At 38.0% G+C, this 20,502-nt stretch overlaps 1 protein-coding gene across 4 annotated transcripts in view; it reads right to left on the bottom strand.

The window, feature by feature from the left end:
• Positions 1-20,502, bottom strand: part of TBCD (tubulin folding cofactor D) — a 127,564-nt gene that overhangs the window by 50,427 nt on the left and 56,635 nt on the right. For all 4 annotated transcript variants that reach the window (XM_086762207.1, XM_086762206.1, XM_086762205.1 and 1 more), the window contains exons 16-21: positions 15,595-15,652; positions 10,022-10,051; positions 6,502-6,587; positions 2,658-2,738; positions 1,841-1,914; positions 799-916 (exon numbers count right to left, since the gene is read on the bottom strand). In XM_086762207.1, coding sequence (XP_086618333.1) covers positions 799-916; positions 1,841-1,914; positions 2,658-2,738; positions 6,502-6,587; positions 10,022-10,051; positions 15,595-15,652 — 447 coding nt within the window. The remainder of the gene's footprint in view (positions 1-798; positions 917-1,840; positions 1,915-2,657; positions 2,739-6,501; positions 6,588-10,021; positions 10,052-15,594; positions 15,653-20,502) is intronic.

The raw sequence follows: 20,502 nt of genomic DNA on the forward strand, positions 1-20,502 counted from the left end.
GGGAACTCTTAAGATAAACGCAAATTTGACAGACATTGCTGGCAAATACAATTCCTGTTTGTCAATAATTAAAGCCATAAAAATCAGTGCACCCTTTTGATATCTATTATTTGAATTCATCTCAGTATATTTAGCTTGTAGAAATGACACCATTACATTTGTTAGATGTCACCACTTTAGATATCTTTGTATATTTGTATGTTTTTAAAATCTATTTCCTCTGTGTACATCTGTCTATGACTCCTGCAGAACTGTACTTATCTTCAGTGACGTTTGCACTCTGGAGTCTTATTTTCCACTGTCTTAAACAGCCGCTCATCCTAATTTAAGTCACACTAGTATAAAATTCTAATGCTGATGTGATTTCCAAATTCTATTTTTTTCAATCATTTTTTTCCCACAAAATTCTTGTTAAAGAAAGAAAAGGTAAATGACTAATTTCTTTAATCACAACATTAAAGCAAAGACTAAAATAACTTTGTCAATTATTCTGGCTACATCAGCCATAGATAACACGTGTGTGCTTATGGGGAAAGAGGGGTTAATCTATATTTAAATGGCAGTGTTGGACTCTCCAACTAAGGCATCAAATGATGTCACTTTCCTGAGGATGAATTTAGACTTACGATTCTAACATCGAATCGAATCCGAAGGCTTGGCATGACTGATCAAAACAAACAAAAATTCAATGGAAAAGAAATTCAGGAAGATGGAGATTTCCATAATTATACTTGGGAAGCTTTCAATAGACCAGACACGAAAGGAAAATTCATAGGCAAGATAATCTTGCATTTCTACCTGTTATTCTCTTCTGCTAGTTTACACAGTGCATGGGTGATCTCAGCACAGGCAAGAATTGCCCCATGGCGCGTGTGCAGATCCGTGCCCACTGACAAAGGCAGAAGTTTTGGCAAAACTGAAAGAGATTAAATTTTTTTATTTTTTTATTTTTTTAAACAAAGCATAGTGACAGATCACAGTTCTAAATGTAAACAAGTCTGCCTAGAAATAACATGGGAAAATCATTTCTGGAAAGTCAGGCAAATATATCCCGGTCATCACGTGAAAACTAAGTTTTAAAAATATAAGTAAATTCTGACAAAGCATACTAAACCACACCAGGAAATTCTGTACTCACAGCTAGCTCCCTGCTTAGAGCAAATAAAACAACCTACTTGCCGTTAGGCACAGGGCTGGCTGAGCAGTAAGGGAAACGAGCCTTGTACTTCCACGGAATTTTAGTGCCATCTAAACTGCCACCCTCCCAGTCCGCTACAGGGAGCCCAGGTAAAATCCATAACTCCAGATTCACCCGGGGGTCAGCTGCTCTCTGTAAGCCATGTTAAAAAACAGCTGGTACCTCCTCAGAATCTTGAGTGGGCTGACCAAAGGATCCTGAGTTCATTTGATTACGCACACAACGGTCAAAAAGGAATTTTTCTGAAGAGGTCAGACTGGACAAGACAAAACAGATTCCCCCACCCTTTATGACATCAAAGCTATATCAACAGCACAAAAGCTGGGAAACCGAGGGCTAGCTGCCTGAATTGTTGCAACAGAACTGCATCCATTTATTCATCTCAGAACTGGTAGGGTCCAGAGTAGCTGACTAACTGAAGTCCAGTCCCCAGACAGGAAAAGATCTGGCAGTATTTTATAATTTCTGCGTAAAATCTGAAAACTGGTAAAGCTATTAGTGTCACTACAATGTATTAAGTTGCATGGGAAATCTTATTTTTTATTAAGTCACGGTGCATGTTTAAGTCTTCTTAACACGTTTTTGCTCCAGAAACCAGAACGCTCGATATGGCACGCAACACAGAACTTATTTGTTACCTACCCACATTTGCCATGTACTCAGGAGCCCGGGGAGTAAGGTTATGCAGAGCTTTCGTTGAGAGTTCTCGAATAACACTGAAGATGCAAAAAAGCCTTTTTAGATTTTTTGGGGTTAGCAATTTAGTAGAATTAATGTATTAAAAAAAAGTCAGGAAGGGACTCTTGTTCCTGACCAAAATAAATATCCCAGCAATATTAAAAATTACAGTATTTTCTGTCCATCCCATACCTCCCCCCCTCAAAAACAGTCAACAAAACAAAGCAGTGGACCAAACAGACAGCCTACAGCTAGCTTTTAGCTGCATGAATAGAACTTATTGCTGAAAGAGACAAAGAAAAACGTACGTGTGGATGGTAGAACCTGAGGGCTCATTCTGTGCATTGGCAGGGACACTGCAGTAAACTATTATTATTTCTCATGATGCAAACTATTATCAGCACTGATAAAATCTCATTTGTGCTATATTTTAATCTTCATGAACACTGAATATGACTAAGCACCATCTCTATGCATGAAATCTGCTTTAATTATGATAATTGTATGGTGATGGTGTTTACGCCTCATATACAGTATATGCCATATAAACGTGTTTTATTAATCCATTGAGGTCATGGCAAAAAGACAAAATTCATAAACGTGCTTTAGCGACAATATGCTAAGGAGGTACAGGAGACACTGGCTACTACTTGTTGAGTTTTCCTCTGTCAAATGCTATTGCAAACTCTGGAATAAGTAACACTTACAAAAATAATGAAAGCAAGCATGATAAGCAGAACAGTCAATTCCTAGATATTAATAATTAGACTTATGAACTCACCCATCCCAGTGGTTGATCTTCCTGTTAACTAAATGATCAATCATAGGCTGTGTATACTCAGGAAAGCCAGCAATATACACACTGAAAAAGAAATGTCGATACAGACAGAGGACAGAATCAACATCAGTGTGCATTTTAACACAAGCTACTCCAAAGATTTAAATCCTCTCTGTTTAAAGCAACAAAAAAAAAAAAAATTAAACATGCTTTCTCCTAAATGAGATGCAGCTGAATGAAATAATATAATAGGAAATATTTTACAATTATTGAAAAAATTTAAATCACTTTTCTAAAACTCTTTCAAATTCTCTATAAGAACTACTGTTCATATAAAAAGCTTGACAGCAATGAAAAGCAAAAATGAACATTCAATTTCCATTGTTACATTCTAGAAAATGCAGATGTGTATATTAACTTATATAATTATTTCAGACTGTAGAAATACAACAATGTCATCCACAGTACACAGCAAAACTATGTTATAGAAACGTGCTACATCTTCATAAACATTATGGTCCAAAATTGAATACGGGTTTTCAATTTGTCCTTTCTAAAAATCAAACATACCCAAAAAGTCAATTCTGACAACAAATGTTACAGCTGCAAAGTCAATATCTAAGATGGAAGGGAATAGAAGAACTAATTATCTAGGGAGCCTGCATAATTTTCTAAATTTACAGCCACACTTGCTTTCCAATCTTTGGAAGCATCAGCTCTTGAAAGCTACGGTCAACAGAAGTCAAGTGAAATGCTTTTTCAGTACATCTGATCTATCTTAAATAATCTTGGAAAGCTAAACAATCAGCCGAATGTGTTTGTGTCAAACGGCATGCACAAAGACAAAACCCAAATACTGATGCATGTTACCATCCTGGTATCTGTGTAACTCATCAGAAGAACAGGAATGCTTAAACCCACAGCAGAGTCCTCAAGCCACTTGAGCCGGCACAGGACTCAGAAGTACTACCTACTGCTGCTGTGAGCCCTGGAGGGGGACTAGACAGTTGGTTTAACTGGCTGTGGATACCAGTAGAGAAATGATAAAATCCATTACTCTTTGGTTTCTTTCCCTGTTCTGGAAGAACATACAGTCATAGACACACTTCCTCTTCTCTTTGTAGTTGCTTTTTGGATTCTAGTTTTAGCACTCACCACTCCTTCAAACCATTTTAATCCGGACTTCCCAGCCCAGCTTATCAAAGTTGATCTCTTGGGCCATGTCTGTAGCCCAATCCTACTTTCCGTTTTAATTAATAACTGTAATTAACTACACTCCTCATCTTTCCTACCCTACTGAGTATTTAATGCAAGCAGACTTGGATACAAGTCTAGCCTTCCTGATAATGTTGCCAATAAGATATTTTGATCTCTCTCTACTTAGATTAAGAAGCTTCTTCCTTAACTCTGCTTTTACCAAGCCCAGAACTCCTGGAATCACATAATCTATTTACTCCCAATCCATACAAAGCGGGTTTCCTCTACCTTCCATCCTCAGCAATAGATTATGATATTTGAGCTGAATCCTCCAAAGAACATCCAGCAAAAAGTTTCAAAATGGCACCCAGCATGAAAAATTTGCATAAAAATACTTATAATTGAAAGGATATAAGCAGCTATTTATACACACACATATCATATATATCATATATCACGCATATATCATATATAAAAAATATATATGATACTGCCTTTCTACAAGAACGTCGTCATTTAGTAACCAAAACCAAATTCAACTGTAAAACTCGACACAAATTTTTCAGCTTTTATTGCTCAAAGCAATCCAGGAGTACAAACCTTCACACCCGCACAGGTTCCTTTCACATAGCGGCATTATGCTGGCATACAAAGCATCCCAGGATTGTTTATCTGGGTGGGGGAAGGACAGCTAAACACTCTAGATCTGGAATATGAACCTCAAGCAGCTTTTTCCAGCTACATAAACGATTACATCACCTTAAGGCACACCGATCAGAAAGGTCCATTCTTCTTACCACATCATACTGATACATGTTTTCTGTGCAGGCAAATATATGCTTATGTACTTTTCCTTTGATGTTACTCAGACAAAAATAAGGAAATAATTAAGTATTGGCCCAAATAATTACATCCTGCTTGAAGAGCAAAGTGGTGAAGATTTTTAAAAGTAATACAATGAGTGAGATGACAAATACTTTACAAAGAAGAGTTTGACTAACAACACTGAACATAGTTTCAAGGAATCATGCTACTAACTGCATAAGATTATTTATAAAGAATTTACAAATTTATTCTTTCTGTTGCACAATGTAAAGAAAGGCACAGGAGTGGAAGAAAAGTCAACAGTAAAAAAGTTTTCACTTAGGTAAGAAACACTCCTACAAAAACCTTGGAAATCACAATGACAGGAGTAATAAATGAGCATTTGAAATAAATAATAAATTAACAATTCCGCTCTCCACAATTAAGGAGCACATAATTAGTCTCCAAGGTAAAATCAAACAAGAAAGAAAATGAAAACTGCTTTGTCAATGTTGAATATTTTCTAATTTTCTGTTAGTACACAAAGTTAGAGTTTCAAAGCTCACATTGACGCTCCATGGACCTAGAGCAGCACCCAACACCAAGCCATTGCATTTCCCCATCCCAGCTCAGTAGGCGGGAGCTCCGTGGACCTGAGGCTCATGGGAAGAGTGTAGGAGGAGGGTGTGGACCCCAGAAGGAGTGACAGTAGGTAAAAGGTGAGGATATGTACAGATTGAAATGATTATGCTCAAAAGGGACAATGCGGAGGTGGACAGATTAATAAAAAAAAAAAAAAATAGTTGAGGAAGAGGATAGAGGGTTCCAGTGTAAACTATCTTAAAAAACCGCTCATTGTGAGCTGGCAACAGAGGACAAGCCGTCATATATCTGTCTGCTATTTCTGTCTCCCAAGAATATAATCTCTTCAAGCCTTTCTAACCTGTTGGCTTCTGAGTAACATGCAACTCCACAGGGCAATTTATCTGACATATCTTAAAATGGCCTGAATCACCTTCTGTAGCTGCCTGTCTCTCTGCACTGGCTGTGAAGAGGCTAGACACCCAGGCTAGACTGTCTGTCTTGGGACAACTAAAGCAAGAACCCAGCCCTTGGTCTTTTTCATCGTCGCAGGAGGAAGTGCAATCTTACGTTCATTTTAGTCATCCTATGCACCTAGCTTGCCTCTGAATTCCCCTGACTTCAGCTTTATTGTATTTTCAGATAGCTCACCAGACCAGGACACAGGATTCCAAGGCAAGCCACTGATTTATGACAGCACCACACCAGTTTCGCTATTTCCCATTACACTCTCTGCAGACTCCACACTGCACTGATCAGTTTGGTTTTTCAAACACTACTGCATACTACGGTTAGATTTTCACTGAGCTATCTATGAAAAATGTAAACACTCAAGTTAAAGGTCTATGCACAGGCCACAAATTCAACTTGTGCAGAGAATGTGTTTACATGCATATTTATTTATTTATTTTCTGCACATCAGATTCTATCTGCCAACATAATAGGTTCTCCTTTTAGTACAACTCTTCAAAATCCCCTAGTCTTCTGTAACCTTGACCAGCTTAGACAGCTCCGTGACATCTGCAAATATTGCCTCTTGGCTGCTTCCTCCACACAGACAAGGAAATCATGGTCACATTTTCACCATCTCTTACAGATAATAAGCAGTCTGATGCAGAAATAATATTATATTTATTTATTATATTTTTTATTCAAAACCAACAGTAATAAGCGTAATGTTCAGTAAGGTGAAACAATCAGACAAATATTTCATTATGTAAAAGAGGTCCCTCGTGTTTAGGAAAACCAATGCTTGGAAACTCACCTTATAGTCAGGTAACAGTTAACTCTGTTACCAACAGCAAAATAATCAGCTGCAGTTAGAATGTCTATGCCATGTGGAAAAGTGCCCTACAAACATCACAGGGAAGAGGGGAAAAAATAAGAAAGTATTATTTTCAAAATGTAAAATACTTTCCAAATAGGCAACACTATTGAAAACAAATCTCCTGCTACTGTCCAAGCACTGAAAAAAATACAACTTAATTTCTAATTTATAGAAAAATCACTTGTACTAAAGATACAAAGGATATCAGACATATAAACAGCAAAATATATAGCTTCACTTACGAGTCAATGATAAGCAAAGTAAATAACAGCAGGTAATAAACTATGCCATAGCCATCTTAACACCTTCCAGTCATATCCAAATATATATTTGCTGAAGGTATGACTATTTATGTACACAAAATATGATTTCTCTAAAAGAAGGTGTAGATAAACATAAACCTGTTTTCAGTTAGTGTGAAGGAACAAGTATCTGCTGAGAGTTTTGAGGTATGAAATCAGAGATTTAAGCACCAAGAAACGCATCGCATATAGAATACATGGGAGTTCAATTACTTCTGTTTGTTTCTACTCACACATATATTTTATGTCTTATTTATTAATGAACTAAAAAAAAATGTGGTTAGTTTGTTTGTTTTTTAATAGAACACTGTTTCCCAGCAAAACCAGAAACACTGACTCCTACAGAAGTACCACACTTCTGGTATCACCACTCAAAAAATACTGGTTTTGGAAGATCAGTTACCTTGCAATTGCCACCTAAAAATTTACCTTTTTATACAAGCAATATAAATCAGATATTAAGACTTTTGATTGGCCATGGCTGATTTAATATAGTATTATGCAGCACAGCTGTGTTTTGGAACAGAGTGTAGCCTCCACAAGCCGTAATTAAGCACAAATGGAAACCAGTCAACTGGAAGACACTCCACTCACTTACAAAAGGGACAATCATCTGGCATTTAAGCAATAAGGATATGTGGAAGTACAGGTTCTGGATATGATACAGGTTTGTTTATTTACAGCTCACTCAGTCCTTTCACATTAGGATACAGCCATGCAAAAATGGTAGAAAATATCACTAGATCTAAGCCTGAATAATTGAAGAAGCATATACTGCAAGCCGTGGGAAGTTGTTAGCTACTGCATAGGTCTTATTCTGGGAAGCATAATGCAAACAGTCAAAAAAACAAGGTCTGGGATCTGACTGAACCAAGGACAGACAGTATTTCTGGCTTATCCAAGAGATTACGTGCAAGCCCTAATAATGGTGAAATGAAGATACTCTTCAAAAGCCTAACGAAACACTGATTCATGAGAAAAATGTACACACGAGAAATGCCTCAGCATGATTTATAGTCAAACAAGATGACATACAATTAAATATGTAAGAATGCATACTATACATAAGGAAAAATCGCAGCTAAAAAATTTCAATTGTAGCTCCTAGTTGGAGCTTGCTACTTATTACTTGGGTGTAGGTGTGCCAATTTGATGCCGTCTCACCAAAGGTCATGGTGCCACAGTGCGTGTTGGTGAGACAGCAAAATTCCTGACACCAAGTCTATGAGTACAGAGGTCATGGCCAAAGGGAGAGACAAACTTCAGAGGAAAAGCTAACAGCTTCTATTCTGTCAGAACACTTAAAACTTACTTCTCTAATATAAAAGTTTTTCTTATTAGAAGTATGTGCATTTCTCATGACATAGGCTTTAAAAAAATTCTTCAGATTTTTAAAAGTTTTCATTTATTTGAAGTGTAAATGGTTTCTTTTTCTGAGGCCATAAAAGCAAGCTCTCGGATTCAGGACACGTGGAATTGGAAACGTGAAGCAGGCCGGAACCAGGAAGTAAGCGAGCTCAACTTTTTTCTCCACATATTTAGTATCAGCATTGTTACCTCAGATAGAGAATATGTTTTAGCTCCTTCCAATTCAGAGAAAGGGTTTCTCTTTCAACACACTACATCCAGGGAAAGAACTGCAGAGGGTGTATCCACTGATCAAAAAGCCATTTTCCTAGGCAGTAAGGAATGGTTCAGTAAGTAGAACTTCTGAACTTCTACAGGAACCAATTGGAGACTGATAGTGTTCTTCATGCCATGAAAACTCACTATTTCACTGCAAACTCCTCCTTAACATGCCAATATATAAGCTAAAATTGCTGTGTGTTCTACCAACAGTGGCAAATTTGAACTGTGGGTCAAAGCAGAGTCAATAAGGAAACTTTCTGGTTGTAAACTAACACAGACCGTACTCCTCTGATTAAGAAATAAAAAAGCCCACAAAATTTTTGCTAGATGGAAGCATTTCTAAACCTGCAGCAGCCAGGAGCCCTGTCTCACCTGGAAGTGAAGTCACAGTGAGGGTTTACTTCACTCAGCACCCACAAAGGGTAAGCAGGCCACGTCGCTGTGTTGTGACTCGCCTCTCTGGGGCAGGAACGGCAGAGCGGGGCAGAATCCTGCTGCCTTACACTTGTCATGGATCTAGCTAGGCCAGGTCACCCAAAAGAGCCACCCTCTTCCCCCTTTGTTTTCTTGCATCCTTTCTCTGCTATTAATCTAATTCTATCTAGAAATACACACACCAGTTAGACACGTTACCTAATACCTGTAGCTCTAAAGGAATACTATCCGGGCTCGTAACACAGAGATCTTCAGGAATGACATAGGGAAAGCCAGACAGCATTTTAACAAAGATCTCTTAAAGAACAGCTTAGCAATAACAAAATTCGCCTTAACCATGCTCATATGCCCCACAAGAGCCACTGAACCATTTCCCCTCTTCTTTTTTTTTTCCTGTAAGTTGTGTATTCAGTTTTGTTAGTTCCTGATGAGAAACCAGGCAACTTTGAAATCCAAGTCTTCACCCTATTTGCTTCTCCACCAAGGCTGCAAATCAAAGTTGTTTGAGCATTTTAACTACTTAAACGTTGCTAAGTTACACAGGAACCTATCACAATACTATTTTTCAAAGCACTTAGGTACCTCTAAAAGTCGCAGACTTCTCAAAATATCTAGATAGTAGCATTATGGTACAACAAGCAAAACCAAACACTGAGTTGAAGACTCTTAAGCATAGTTCACTGTGGTATCACCAGCCACAGCAAAGACAGTTCAGCACATTTCAGCTCTTCTATTAAAAACTAGAAAGTCAATGAAACAAAAAATAACAAAAAAAGCACTTTTCCTGCTTTAAGAGCATTCCAGTTTGCGAGGTGTATAATGGCCGAAATACATGCTGATTTTGCTTTTCAGAATGACTGAAAATTACCAGAAAGCTCATTTTCTTCTAAAACTAGAGTACTAAAATAAAACTAATGTCTCAGAAAAGTATTCCAGAAGAACTTGTTTGTTGATAATGAAAATAATTATTTTGTGACATTCTTTTAGTCAATTTCTCTGCAACCACGGCGTCTAATTTTGATTTCAGGTACTACACGTTTACAGTAACCTCCAAGGCACTAATGAATGAAGAATCAGGAAAGTTATCATACCTGTCTCCCAACATTCTCCTGGAAGGCAGCCTAAAGAACAGAGAACAAACATACCAAAAGGAGTCAGGTTTGCTTTTTGATAAACACCAGATGATGAATTCAAAACACACAACAATATGAATGACCCATGGCTTTTCTTTTTTAAATAAAGTAAGCTTTGTCAGTAGAACAAGCCCACAGGGCTTTTCTGTTTCTGCGTCTCTGTGTTCTGGTTTTCTTAAAGCTGTATGATGCATGACAGCAGTAAGAATCTAAGTTTATTAAAGTAGTCACACCCACAAGAGCGCCTTTGAGTAGTGACACAAGGCTTCACACTGGCATTGAAAGTCAATTCCTGTAGACAACAGAAATTGAGACAGCTCACTTTTGTCTGACTACTTCAACGTAATTTGCTAATAGTAGGCAAAGTTTGATTATTCATGAGTGAAAACTTTACACAAAAAATACTGATAATGCAATACTTATTTGAAAGATACACATCTGAAAGTGTGCTGAAACACAAATTATAAAACCTGAAGACAAAATTAATGTATGTTTCTTGTATTTTGCATTAAACAAACTCAAAATCTCGCAAAATGCAACGAATACAACCATCAAGTTAATCTCTCTACTTGTATGGCCTACAGAATAAAATTCACTTAACTGCCTATTCCCTACTTGAATTTTCTCCCTCTCTCAAAAAAGTCAATTATTTTTTGTTCCTTAAATGGATATACAGTCATAAGTACTAATAAAAGCTTCTGTAAATTTTAACTTTTTTCAGAAAGCTGAGAGATTATCTGGACACTCCTCTCAGGAAATGTTGCTCTGTCCACAAACCCAGATCTCCAGCACCTGTCAATGGATATTTAACACACGGGGGGAAGTCTCAATCTTTACTGAAAATGTTATAAGAATTTTGGCAGACAGAACTTCTGTATTTCCTGCATAAATACAGTACGCATGTGGTAATCCACCTGCAAAAACAAAAGGCTTAGTTACCTCACCAGGGTATCATACTCTATGCACGGAGCGAGCACTCGCAGGTGAAGCAAGGCCTAAGGAAGCCGAGCCTCCTAGAGCATTGCTGGGGTTATGTCTCTTAGGATAATGACTGCAGTTCCTGTGGACGTGCCCAGGCTTGTTCAGCTCCTGCTCACGGAATATCCATGGCAGGACACGTAGCACAGGCCGACTCCAAGCCGTTTACCCACGACCTTGGCGTGTGTTGGAGCCCACCTCAGCCTGCTCGCAGTGGCAGCCACACCGCCAGCAGTGGCCCTGGGCTAACCAGTTCAGGATTGCCTCGGGTAGGGCTGCACGGGCTCCCCGCCGCGCTGGCGGCAGCATGGATACACCCTTGGGCAACACAAAGCAGCCTTCCAAAACAGCAGCGTGAGCTGTAGCAATGCCCTACGCTTGTTCATTATCGTTTGCTGGAGCCCAGATTCTGACATGGGGGTTTTCACTCCTTACCTCTCCACCAACATACATCCCCAGCCAGGATTTGCCAGGACATCGTTTCATGTCACCCTGCATCATTTATTTCTTTTTACTTACATGTTAGCTTTAGATCCCCTTTTATGCTATTGAGACCCTTTTACTCAGGGAGGTCTGAGCAAGAATGATGCTCTCAGCTATCATATCCATGGGATTTAACAATTCAATCACTGCACTACAATGCCTTTTTAAAACATAAAGCTCAGACAAGTGTCTTAATGATATAAAATCTATAAAGTTGGTTTGTTTTTAACTGTTTTTCAATCAGAAACTTCAATATCTAAACAATGTAAATCTGGTTTCAAACCAGTGGAATTTTATTCTACTTACAATACATCCGTAAGGCCAGGACTAAAATATACTATGGCAAAATCATTGGAAAAAAATTTAAAGGGGGCTATAGTCAAATTTGCAACAAAACAGCTACATAAAGATGTCACATGGTTTGTTTGCTTAACGTAGGAATTTTAAAATTCCTGTATCACCATTTCAGATATGAACTTACTTAGAAAAACAATCATGAAGATCTACGAAATAGCCCAGCAGCATGGCAAAAATACTTAGCATTCATCTGATGTATTCTAAACATCTAATTTACATGTTAATTTACACCAAACTGATGAGTTTATCTATAAAAAAAACCATACAACTTTAACCACTGCTTACAAGGACAGATATTAGTATTGCCTTACTATAAATATATTTGTTGATTATTTCGGTTTAATAGCCTTGGATAAATATAATCCGTTTGTTACAGATTCACACACTTGTGTACGAATTTACAATTCATAAAAGTATGAAGAGAAATATGGTAACTGGCAAATCCCTGTACACATAGTTCAGTCACTAGAAAGTTTTCCAGTTGCAGAATGAAGTTGTACAGTAACTTGTTGCTGGTTGCTTAGGTTGAGGATGGTTTGTAGGCCTCACCATGAACCCCTCTCAGCTTCAGCGTTGTTGTTGTGCATTTAAAAAAAAAAAAAAAAAAAAAAGCTAAAATGTGCCTCTTTTACAAGTAAGTTTTTCAGCCAATTATGGGGAAATGTACAATGAAAACCAAGATATTCAAACAAAAACAGAAAAAGCCCTCAAAGGAATATAAAAACAGAACCCTACAGTGTTTCGAGTTATATTTGGAAAATTTCACCAGTGACTTCAGAAGACTTTGTAGACAATTCACAATCCAGCTGTGACAATTTAAACACATTACTGTTTTACAAGAATCTAATCCCAATTTTAGCAACAAAATTGTGATATGGTAAATTATTTTGGTGGGTGTGAAGGAGTATGTTGCGCAGAAAAAGTTACAAGGAAATCCATCCCCACTATATTATTCTGTTAAAGCTTTGTGAGAGAAACTAAAGTAGAAATATGAAAACAATGAAATATATTGTTCATCCAAGTGAAAAGGCAATTTTCTAGAGCTCATTTAATGTTGACAGAATTCCCTCCTCATTCCTTTAGCACTTTCTTAAGTGTTTCACAAATTATTTTTCTTCATAATGTTCAGGAGATTTTCAGTAACTGAAAATGTTACTATTTCAATCATACTTTCAAACAACTGCAAATTCTTAAAATATGCCAAATATTTCAATTGTTTTGTAATAATAATTTTTCATTTTTCATACAATCTCCTCTGGAGATGGAAAATTTGTATGCAAAGATCTTAATTTCAAGATCCCATGAGATCAGAACTAAGATGACCAACTAGCCTTCTAACCTGAATACTTTGCTGTTCCAACAAAAACTGAAAAAATACTAAAACATTTTCTAAGTCATGATTTTAAAAAACTATCAACTAACCAAGAGGGAAAAACCCCTTCTTGTTAACGTGTCAGAGCTGAATGGAGCCCAATTCGAGATCACTTATTCATGTGATTATTCTTTATAATAATTATTCACGAAAGAGTTGCAAAAGTCAGCTCAGAACACTTTTGGATCTTCAAAAGAACAGTCCTGTTTTATTCTCTCTAACCTCAGGGTTCAAAATATCTCTGTATGCTGTTTTGTTTTATTGGTGTCCTGCATTATAATATATTGCATATTGTAATAGATGGAAAATCTAGTAAAACATGTTGTTTATTTAAATACGTATTTAACTGCAGTAATGACTGGAAATAATTAGGACTCCCAGGTACTTTTCTTCAAAATTGTAGTAATGCCTGGTAAACACAAAATATTTCTTTGCTTGCCTTTTGAAAATAAGAAAAAAAGCTTCAGTACTTTAAAAAATATCCATCAAAACAGTAATTCCAAATTTTGACTAGCTCTAAATTAGAAAGTACTAAGGAAAAAATTAATTTGACTGGAAATAACTGCACTGCAGAATGCTCAATAGCTTGGTTTAAGGTAGAAGAGAAAAGTGCAAAGAAAATGTACTGTATTTTGTACTTGTTTGAAATACAGAAGGACAATCTGCACCAAGCTTATAGCACGAGTCAATGTATCTGGTTTAGCACCGTATTTCGTGATCCAACTGTCAGTTTATGTTTAAGTGTAGATTACACAGGACAATTAGATTAAGCCACTAAAGGTAAGTGGTACACTTGTAGCGGCAATTGTGTTAAAAACAATTCTCCTCTTTGTACATGTCACCACTGATTGCTAGGACAATTCCTACAGAGCAAATAAATAATTCACTTTCCACTCTCTATACTTCTTAATGTTTTGTGCAGTTCTCAGGAAAGCAAAGCTGCATTCGTTTTCCTCTAAGGATTTTATTTTGATCAAGTGAGCTAAATTAGCCAAGCATAGAGAATTCTACAGTTTCTAAAATTTAGGAGTTGAAGTTTGGGGGAAAGTAGCATTGCTTGTATTCCTTAGTTGTACAGTATGCGAAGAGTATGTTATATCAGCACTCAGCAATCTACAGCATCTTCGCTTCCATGTTTGGTTTTAACCTATTTAGACAAAGTGATTTGTGATGCGATTACACAAGCAACTGACTCACTTCCCCAGCAATTATGTTGCAGCTTCATTCAACAGCTTAAACTCTCAAGCAGAGGTGTGGCTAGAAAAAATAAGGATGCTGTCCAGGTATCCCTGAGAATTCCTTCTTATATTATAAATGCATCAGCTTTCAAAATTTCAGTCAAAAAATTAAGACAGACCTGTTAATTAATTTGCATGTTGCAAAGACTGTCTTTTAAAAATTATTATTATTATTTTTAAATGCATTCACAGTACAGTTTATTCCTAGGAATAGAGACACCTCATTCTTTGACAGACATTGTTTGGTCCTGTGTTTGAGTTAATACAGTTATGGTGTGGGGTTTTTTATATTTGCATAAGATAATTTGTTTTATCTGTTGAAAAAGACAACTCGTACCTCTTTACATCAAGAAAGCAAGTTCAATATATACCACACACTGACTTACACTCTCAAAGATACATGTCCATTCCTTATTCTTCTCAAATTCTGTAACCTCTCCTCCACAAATTCCCTTCTCTTAAGAACAATCACACATTCTTTTCAATTCTCAACAGCATAAATATTTTCTGCAGAAGTGTTCCACAGCTTATATTTTGGTGTCAGTCCTGCTAACTAGATAACAATAGCTGCCTAATGGATTCATCACTTGCTTTTCAAAATTCCCAGTTCTATGGAAAAAGTTTTGAAAAATTGCCGAAAATACATTTGAAGAAAATATATTATTCGAGGAATTTTCAGCTTACCAGAATCACAGAGTAACAGCTGATGAACAATTAGAAAAGCATAACTTCACAAAACTTGCCAGCTTAGTGACTTGAAAGAGATAGTGTCTTTGTATATTATGAATGACTCTTTTGTGTTTGATATTGTGACTAGAAAATGCTAAATAGGTCTGTCTTAGATACTTGATCTCATCCATCATGACAATAACACAGCAGATTGTGAGCGGTTGCCATAAATCAAGATGTGGATCTCTGGGTTATATAATTTAAAATCTAAATTCACGCCATGCTTCTAAGGATTTTTAAAAAGCACTTTTTTCCTCACAACATAATATATTGCTTACATACTGTAGTTTGACAGAGCTAGGCTTACAAATTATTAAATTAAATAAAAACAAACAAAAAATAACAGAAACATAGGCTAGAATGTGGTAACTTACAGAAGCAGCTCTTCTGCAATTAACATCACGATCAAACACTGCAGCAATGACCAATGCACTGTGGAAATAAAATATTGAGTATTAGTCCCAAAAATATAAGATACGTGTGACGCTATCATTTCAACATTTAGACTCCTAAGCAGAACATGTAGTATTTCCTCTAAGGAGCTTATTACTTATAAATATGATGGGCCGCATCGAAAGCAGCGTGGCAGCAGGTCAAGGGAGTGGATTCTGCCTCTCTGCTCCACTCTGGTGAGACCCCACCTGGAGTACTGGGTCCAACACCGGAGCCCCCAACATCAGAAGGACATGGACCCGTTGGAGAGGGTCCAGAGGAGGGCACGAAGATGATAAAAGAGCTGGAGCAGCTCTGCTGTGAGCCCAGGCTAAGAGAGCTGGGGCTGTTCAGCCTGGAGAAGAGGAGGCTCTGGGGAGACCTTAGAGCGGCCTCCCAGTGCCTAAAGGGGCTGCAGGAAAGGTGGGGAGAGACTCTTCAGCAGGGCGTGCTGTGATAGGATGAGGGGTCATGGTTTTAAACTAAAAGAGGGGAGATTCAGACTGGATATGAGGAAGCAGCTTTTTACGCTGAGGGTGGTGGAGCACTGGCCCAGGTTGCCCAGAGAGGCAGTGGATGCCCCATCCCTGGAAACATTCCAGGCCAGGTTGGCCGGGGCTCTGAGCAACCTGATCTGGTTGGAGATGTCCCTGCTCCTTGCAGGGGGGTTGGACTGGATGGGCTTTAAAGGTCCCTTCCCACCCAAACCATTCTACAAGTCTATGAAATACAAGCCTAAACTAAAATTTAAGTCGAAATAACCAGGTACTTCCTCATTTCTTTAGTTTGCTGTGGACTGCCCATAGCACAAACAGACAAATGCCCTCCTACTGTATCAAAGCAACTTAAGGAGTATGCAAATACGTTTAACTGCATAGAGAGGTTTTCTATTTTAAATACAGCAGGAGTTTAAAACTTGGACATAACTATCATTGCTAACGTGAGACTCACACAGTGCAATTTTAAACTAAAACTTGGAAATACAGTTTCTCAACAGCCAAATGCACAGCAAGTCTCAGGTAAGGCTTAAGCAAAACTAAAAGTTAGGCAATGGAAACTTGCAGCTCTCTCTACAAGAACAATCACAGCCTGTAAGTTACAAAAAACAGGAAACAACATGCAAGTCCTGCTAAAGAGGGACTGGCAAGATAAATTGCAAAGCAGTTTTTACAAAAGGTGACCTGTAGCTACAGAGACGTGATTATACGAAACCATTGCTTTGTGCATGAAGTCCGGTAATGCTGCACAGTTTAATTCTTCTCCCTCAAAAGAACTGCTTTTAAAAGATGTGCTGCACAACAGAAAGATAATATATCCCAGGACATGAAGATTTCAGTTTTAGAAATCCACCTCCAGCATTCAATTAACTTGTGACAAATAAATATCACTTTGGGAGAATCATGTAAGCAGAAAATTATTCCTTTCAAAATCTGAAACTCTTCATTACATTATTTATTGACTCCAGGCAAAACAGGAAATAAACACTGGCTGAAAAGTAAATCCAAGATAGCTTTGCTTTAACATAAAGATATTAATTACACTGATAATATCAAATTTCCCTGGGTACTGGCTATCAGTTTCCTACAGTGAAGAATACTGTGTTCTTAAAATCTGCTGCAACGCACAATCAATATTGCCTCCGTAATTTCAGTTTATATCCATCAAGGTGAACAAGAGAGAAAGCAAGAATGAAATGAAAATAAACCCCAATAAATTGTTCTAAAGACAGTTAATGTTTTCTTATCGCTACTTGGATGAGCAATTCCTCTCTGCCACAAAGACATTAGGTGATTATAAGACAAAAGGAGGTCATCCAAACGAAAGCAATGGGGAGTAAATGTTCCGGAAGCGTTCCATTGGGAAGTAGCATAGATGGCTAAGTGCTGAAAAAGGGCTGCGTCAAATAGATCATCTTCATACCATTCTCTGCCATACAGAGAACCTTGAAAATAATTTTAAAAAGGACATTTAAGTATATAGTTTTAATTATATGAATGGCTCCCATTTATATTTTAATTATAGAAGAGGGAATATTAATTATATTCAGGGGAATTGGCTGAAAATCATCCTAGAGAGCAAAAAGAAGCAAGTTTCTGCCCGACATTTCCAATTATGTGGACTATAAGATAAAATACTGATTTGTCAGTTATGCAATACTTTAATATTGTTCTCTTCTGAGAAAAAAAAAAAAAAAAACCCCGATCAAGCTGAGAAGCTCAGAATCCAGAGCTGCCCTTACTGCCCAGGGTACCCTTAAGTCAAGAGTTACAGAGCACTTCAGAAGAGCTGTGCTGGGTCAGACCAAAACCCTTCCAATCCGCTGCCTTTTCTCCGACAGTGGCCCAAAAGGGACACTTAGGGATAAGGACACACATACTAAATATTAACAGACTGATATGAAACTTTTTGCAGTCTTTTCAAACTGGAAATGGTAAGAGACCATCACTGGAGATTAAATACTGCTCTTTGAATTTTGTATTCAGACTTAAAACGTGGTTTATTAAATATGACGAAAAGCAGTTTGAGGTTATTATACACAACAAGAGTTCAGCTTATCATCAAATTGTACTTTTCAATTTTTTCTTATTCTTCTGTTACTATAAGACAAACCTGTGTAAGTAACACCACCAAAACAACATACTGGTTTTGTGATGCCACCTGAGTTATTCAGTGCTGCAACTGCATACCATGTGTAAGAAAAACAAAACAAAAAGCCCAGGAATTCTGTCATTGCCCCCATAGCCCCATTATATTAATAAATCATACTGTAGTCACTGCTAATCCTTTTAATAGAAGTATTTTAAACTTATCAAGCTACACAATAATTTTTTCAAGTTAATTGCTATTTGAAAATGCAGGCACGGTCTGCCGTAACGCAGGGATTAGCAAGGAGAGCAACATGCCTAAGACGAAACATGTCCAAGGCGTCTTCACCCGTCTGCTCTGCCGTGGGAGTTTATGTGATACTCCACCAGGATTTCCTAACATAAAGAAACTGTTTATGTCAAACAAAGTGGGATTTTTTTTTTTTTAAGCTCGTTAAAGAATCATGTCTTGACTTGCCTGAAATGTGCCACACCTGACTCCTAGCAGGCAGATGGCTTTGCATCTTGCTGTCCCTACGAAACACCTTCTGTAGTTCCTTGAGGTGTATTTAGCCTGTGTGCGCAACAGGCAGGTAAGTGCACAATGAACACAGATGGACTTTCAAAAGCAAGGTGCAATCCTATCAGTCAACTAATATTTCTCCCTTCCTTCCCTATCCCTCACTTAATTGGCTTCAGGGAAAGTTAAAAGGACTCCAGGTATGTTAGCGGCTCACTTCCGCAGCCCAACACCCATCTTATTTCCTTCCCCCGACAAGACAGAAAGAACCTGGGAGCAGAGGCCAGCCAGGTGAGAGGTATTAGAACACAGAAATGTCAGGCTACCCCCTCTTCTGATAAGCACCGGACAATAAATCTGAATTTCCTTTATCACCTGTAGCAGGCACTTCTAGTCTACACTAGTCCCAAGCAGCGGGAAGCTTATCCCGTCGCTAACCTCTGAGAATCTTGCTACTGTTAATTCAAACATACCACCCTGAAGCTGCGGGAAGGAAAAAATAAACTCTCAAACTTCTTGCCAATTTGGCACAAACCCAAAATTTCCTTCCTGAGCCAAAAAAAAGGGAAAGGTCTAATTTGTAACAGGACAGAAGACTCTCCTCCCTACTATTCATTAGGGGAGGAAAGGCATAATAATCATCACAAGCAAAATGGTTTTGAACAGTCCAAGCAAGTTAAAAAAAAGAGGCAAGACCAGAGTCAGCCCAGAGCCAACCTGGAGCCAGCCCGGAGTCTGCTGAGAGCTGCTGCTGCAAACAGCCCTTTTCACACCTCTTCAGTTATTCCAGTACCCCAACTGGAACGGCCACACCGGGAGCTGGATGATGAAAACAGACCTTGGCTCAATTAATTTTTCTTTTGCTAGCTTTCTTTTTTTTTTTTAAATCAGAGAAGCTCCCCCACTGACTCTGCGACGTGCAGCTGTGCTACCATCAGCCGCAGGGGAAGGAGCAAGCGAAAGAGCCTGCTTCAGCCAGCACTGCTAGGGAAAAGAGTCTCAGATTTAATCCCTCCTGTTTATGGAGGCAAGGAGGAGGTCTGAAGAAAAGGAGCAATGCTGTGATCAGTCTCACTTCTACACTGCACACTTTTCACAGTCCCAGCACACACCAAGCTCTTACACCTTCTGCTACCACCCAATGTCCTGCACTGCTCGGTATGTTACTCCAATCCCAAAGCTGGAGTAAAATGATGAAAGTATAATGAATACACATGTAGAAAACAGCAGTAAGAAACATGCTTAGAACAGCAGTTACAAATGCTGCTATTTAAAAAAAAAAAAAAAAGAAAAAAAAAAAAGAGAGAAAACCAGAAGGTATATGATGCCCCTGCAGGAATTAACTTTACACAAGTGCAAGACACAGTAGGCACAGAACTCTCTTCTGAAGGCAACATTCAAACACATAAAAGAAGAAAGCTATTCTCAATATTTCATCATGGTACAAGACGTAGCTCAAAGCAATGCTTCAGATTTCCCCAATTCTGCAGGACAATCTTGCCCTGGAGCAAGCTGCATCATTCATCCATAGCCACACCTTCCTTGGGTTTTTTTTTTCCCTCTTCAAAAACAAGGCAGCACCGCAGGGAAGACAAAGCCCTTGCACTCCTGTGCTGTGCGCACTATTTGTACTGGAATTCTGCTGAATGGGAGACAGCAATTAGATCTCTCTAAATAATGATGCATTTATTGATTACCTACACCGTCGAATGACAGATAATGAAACTATGATCTGACTACACAAC

Source organism: Chlamydotis macqueenii, chromosome 18 (assembly GCF_036417535.1).
Source record: "Chlamydotis macqueenii isolate bChlMac1 chromosome 18, bChlMac1.mat, whole genome shotgun sequence".
NCBI classification, from domain to species: Eukaryota; Metazoa; Chordata; class Aves; order Otidiformes; family Otididae; genus Chlamydotis; species Chlamydotis macqueenii.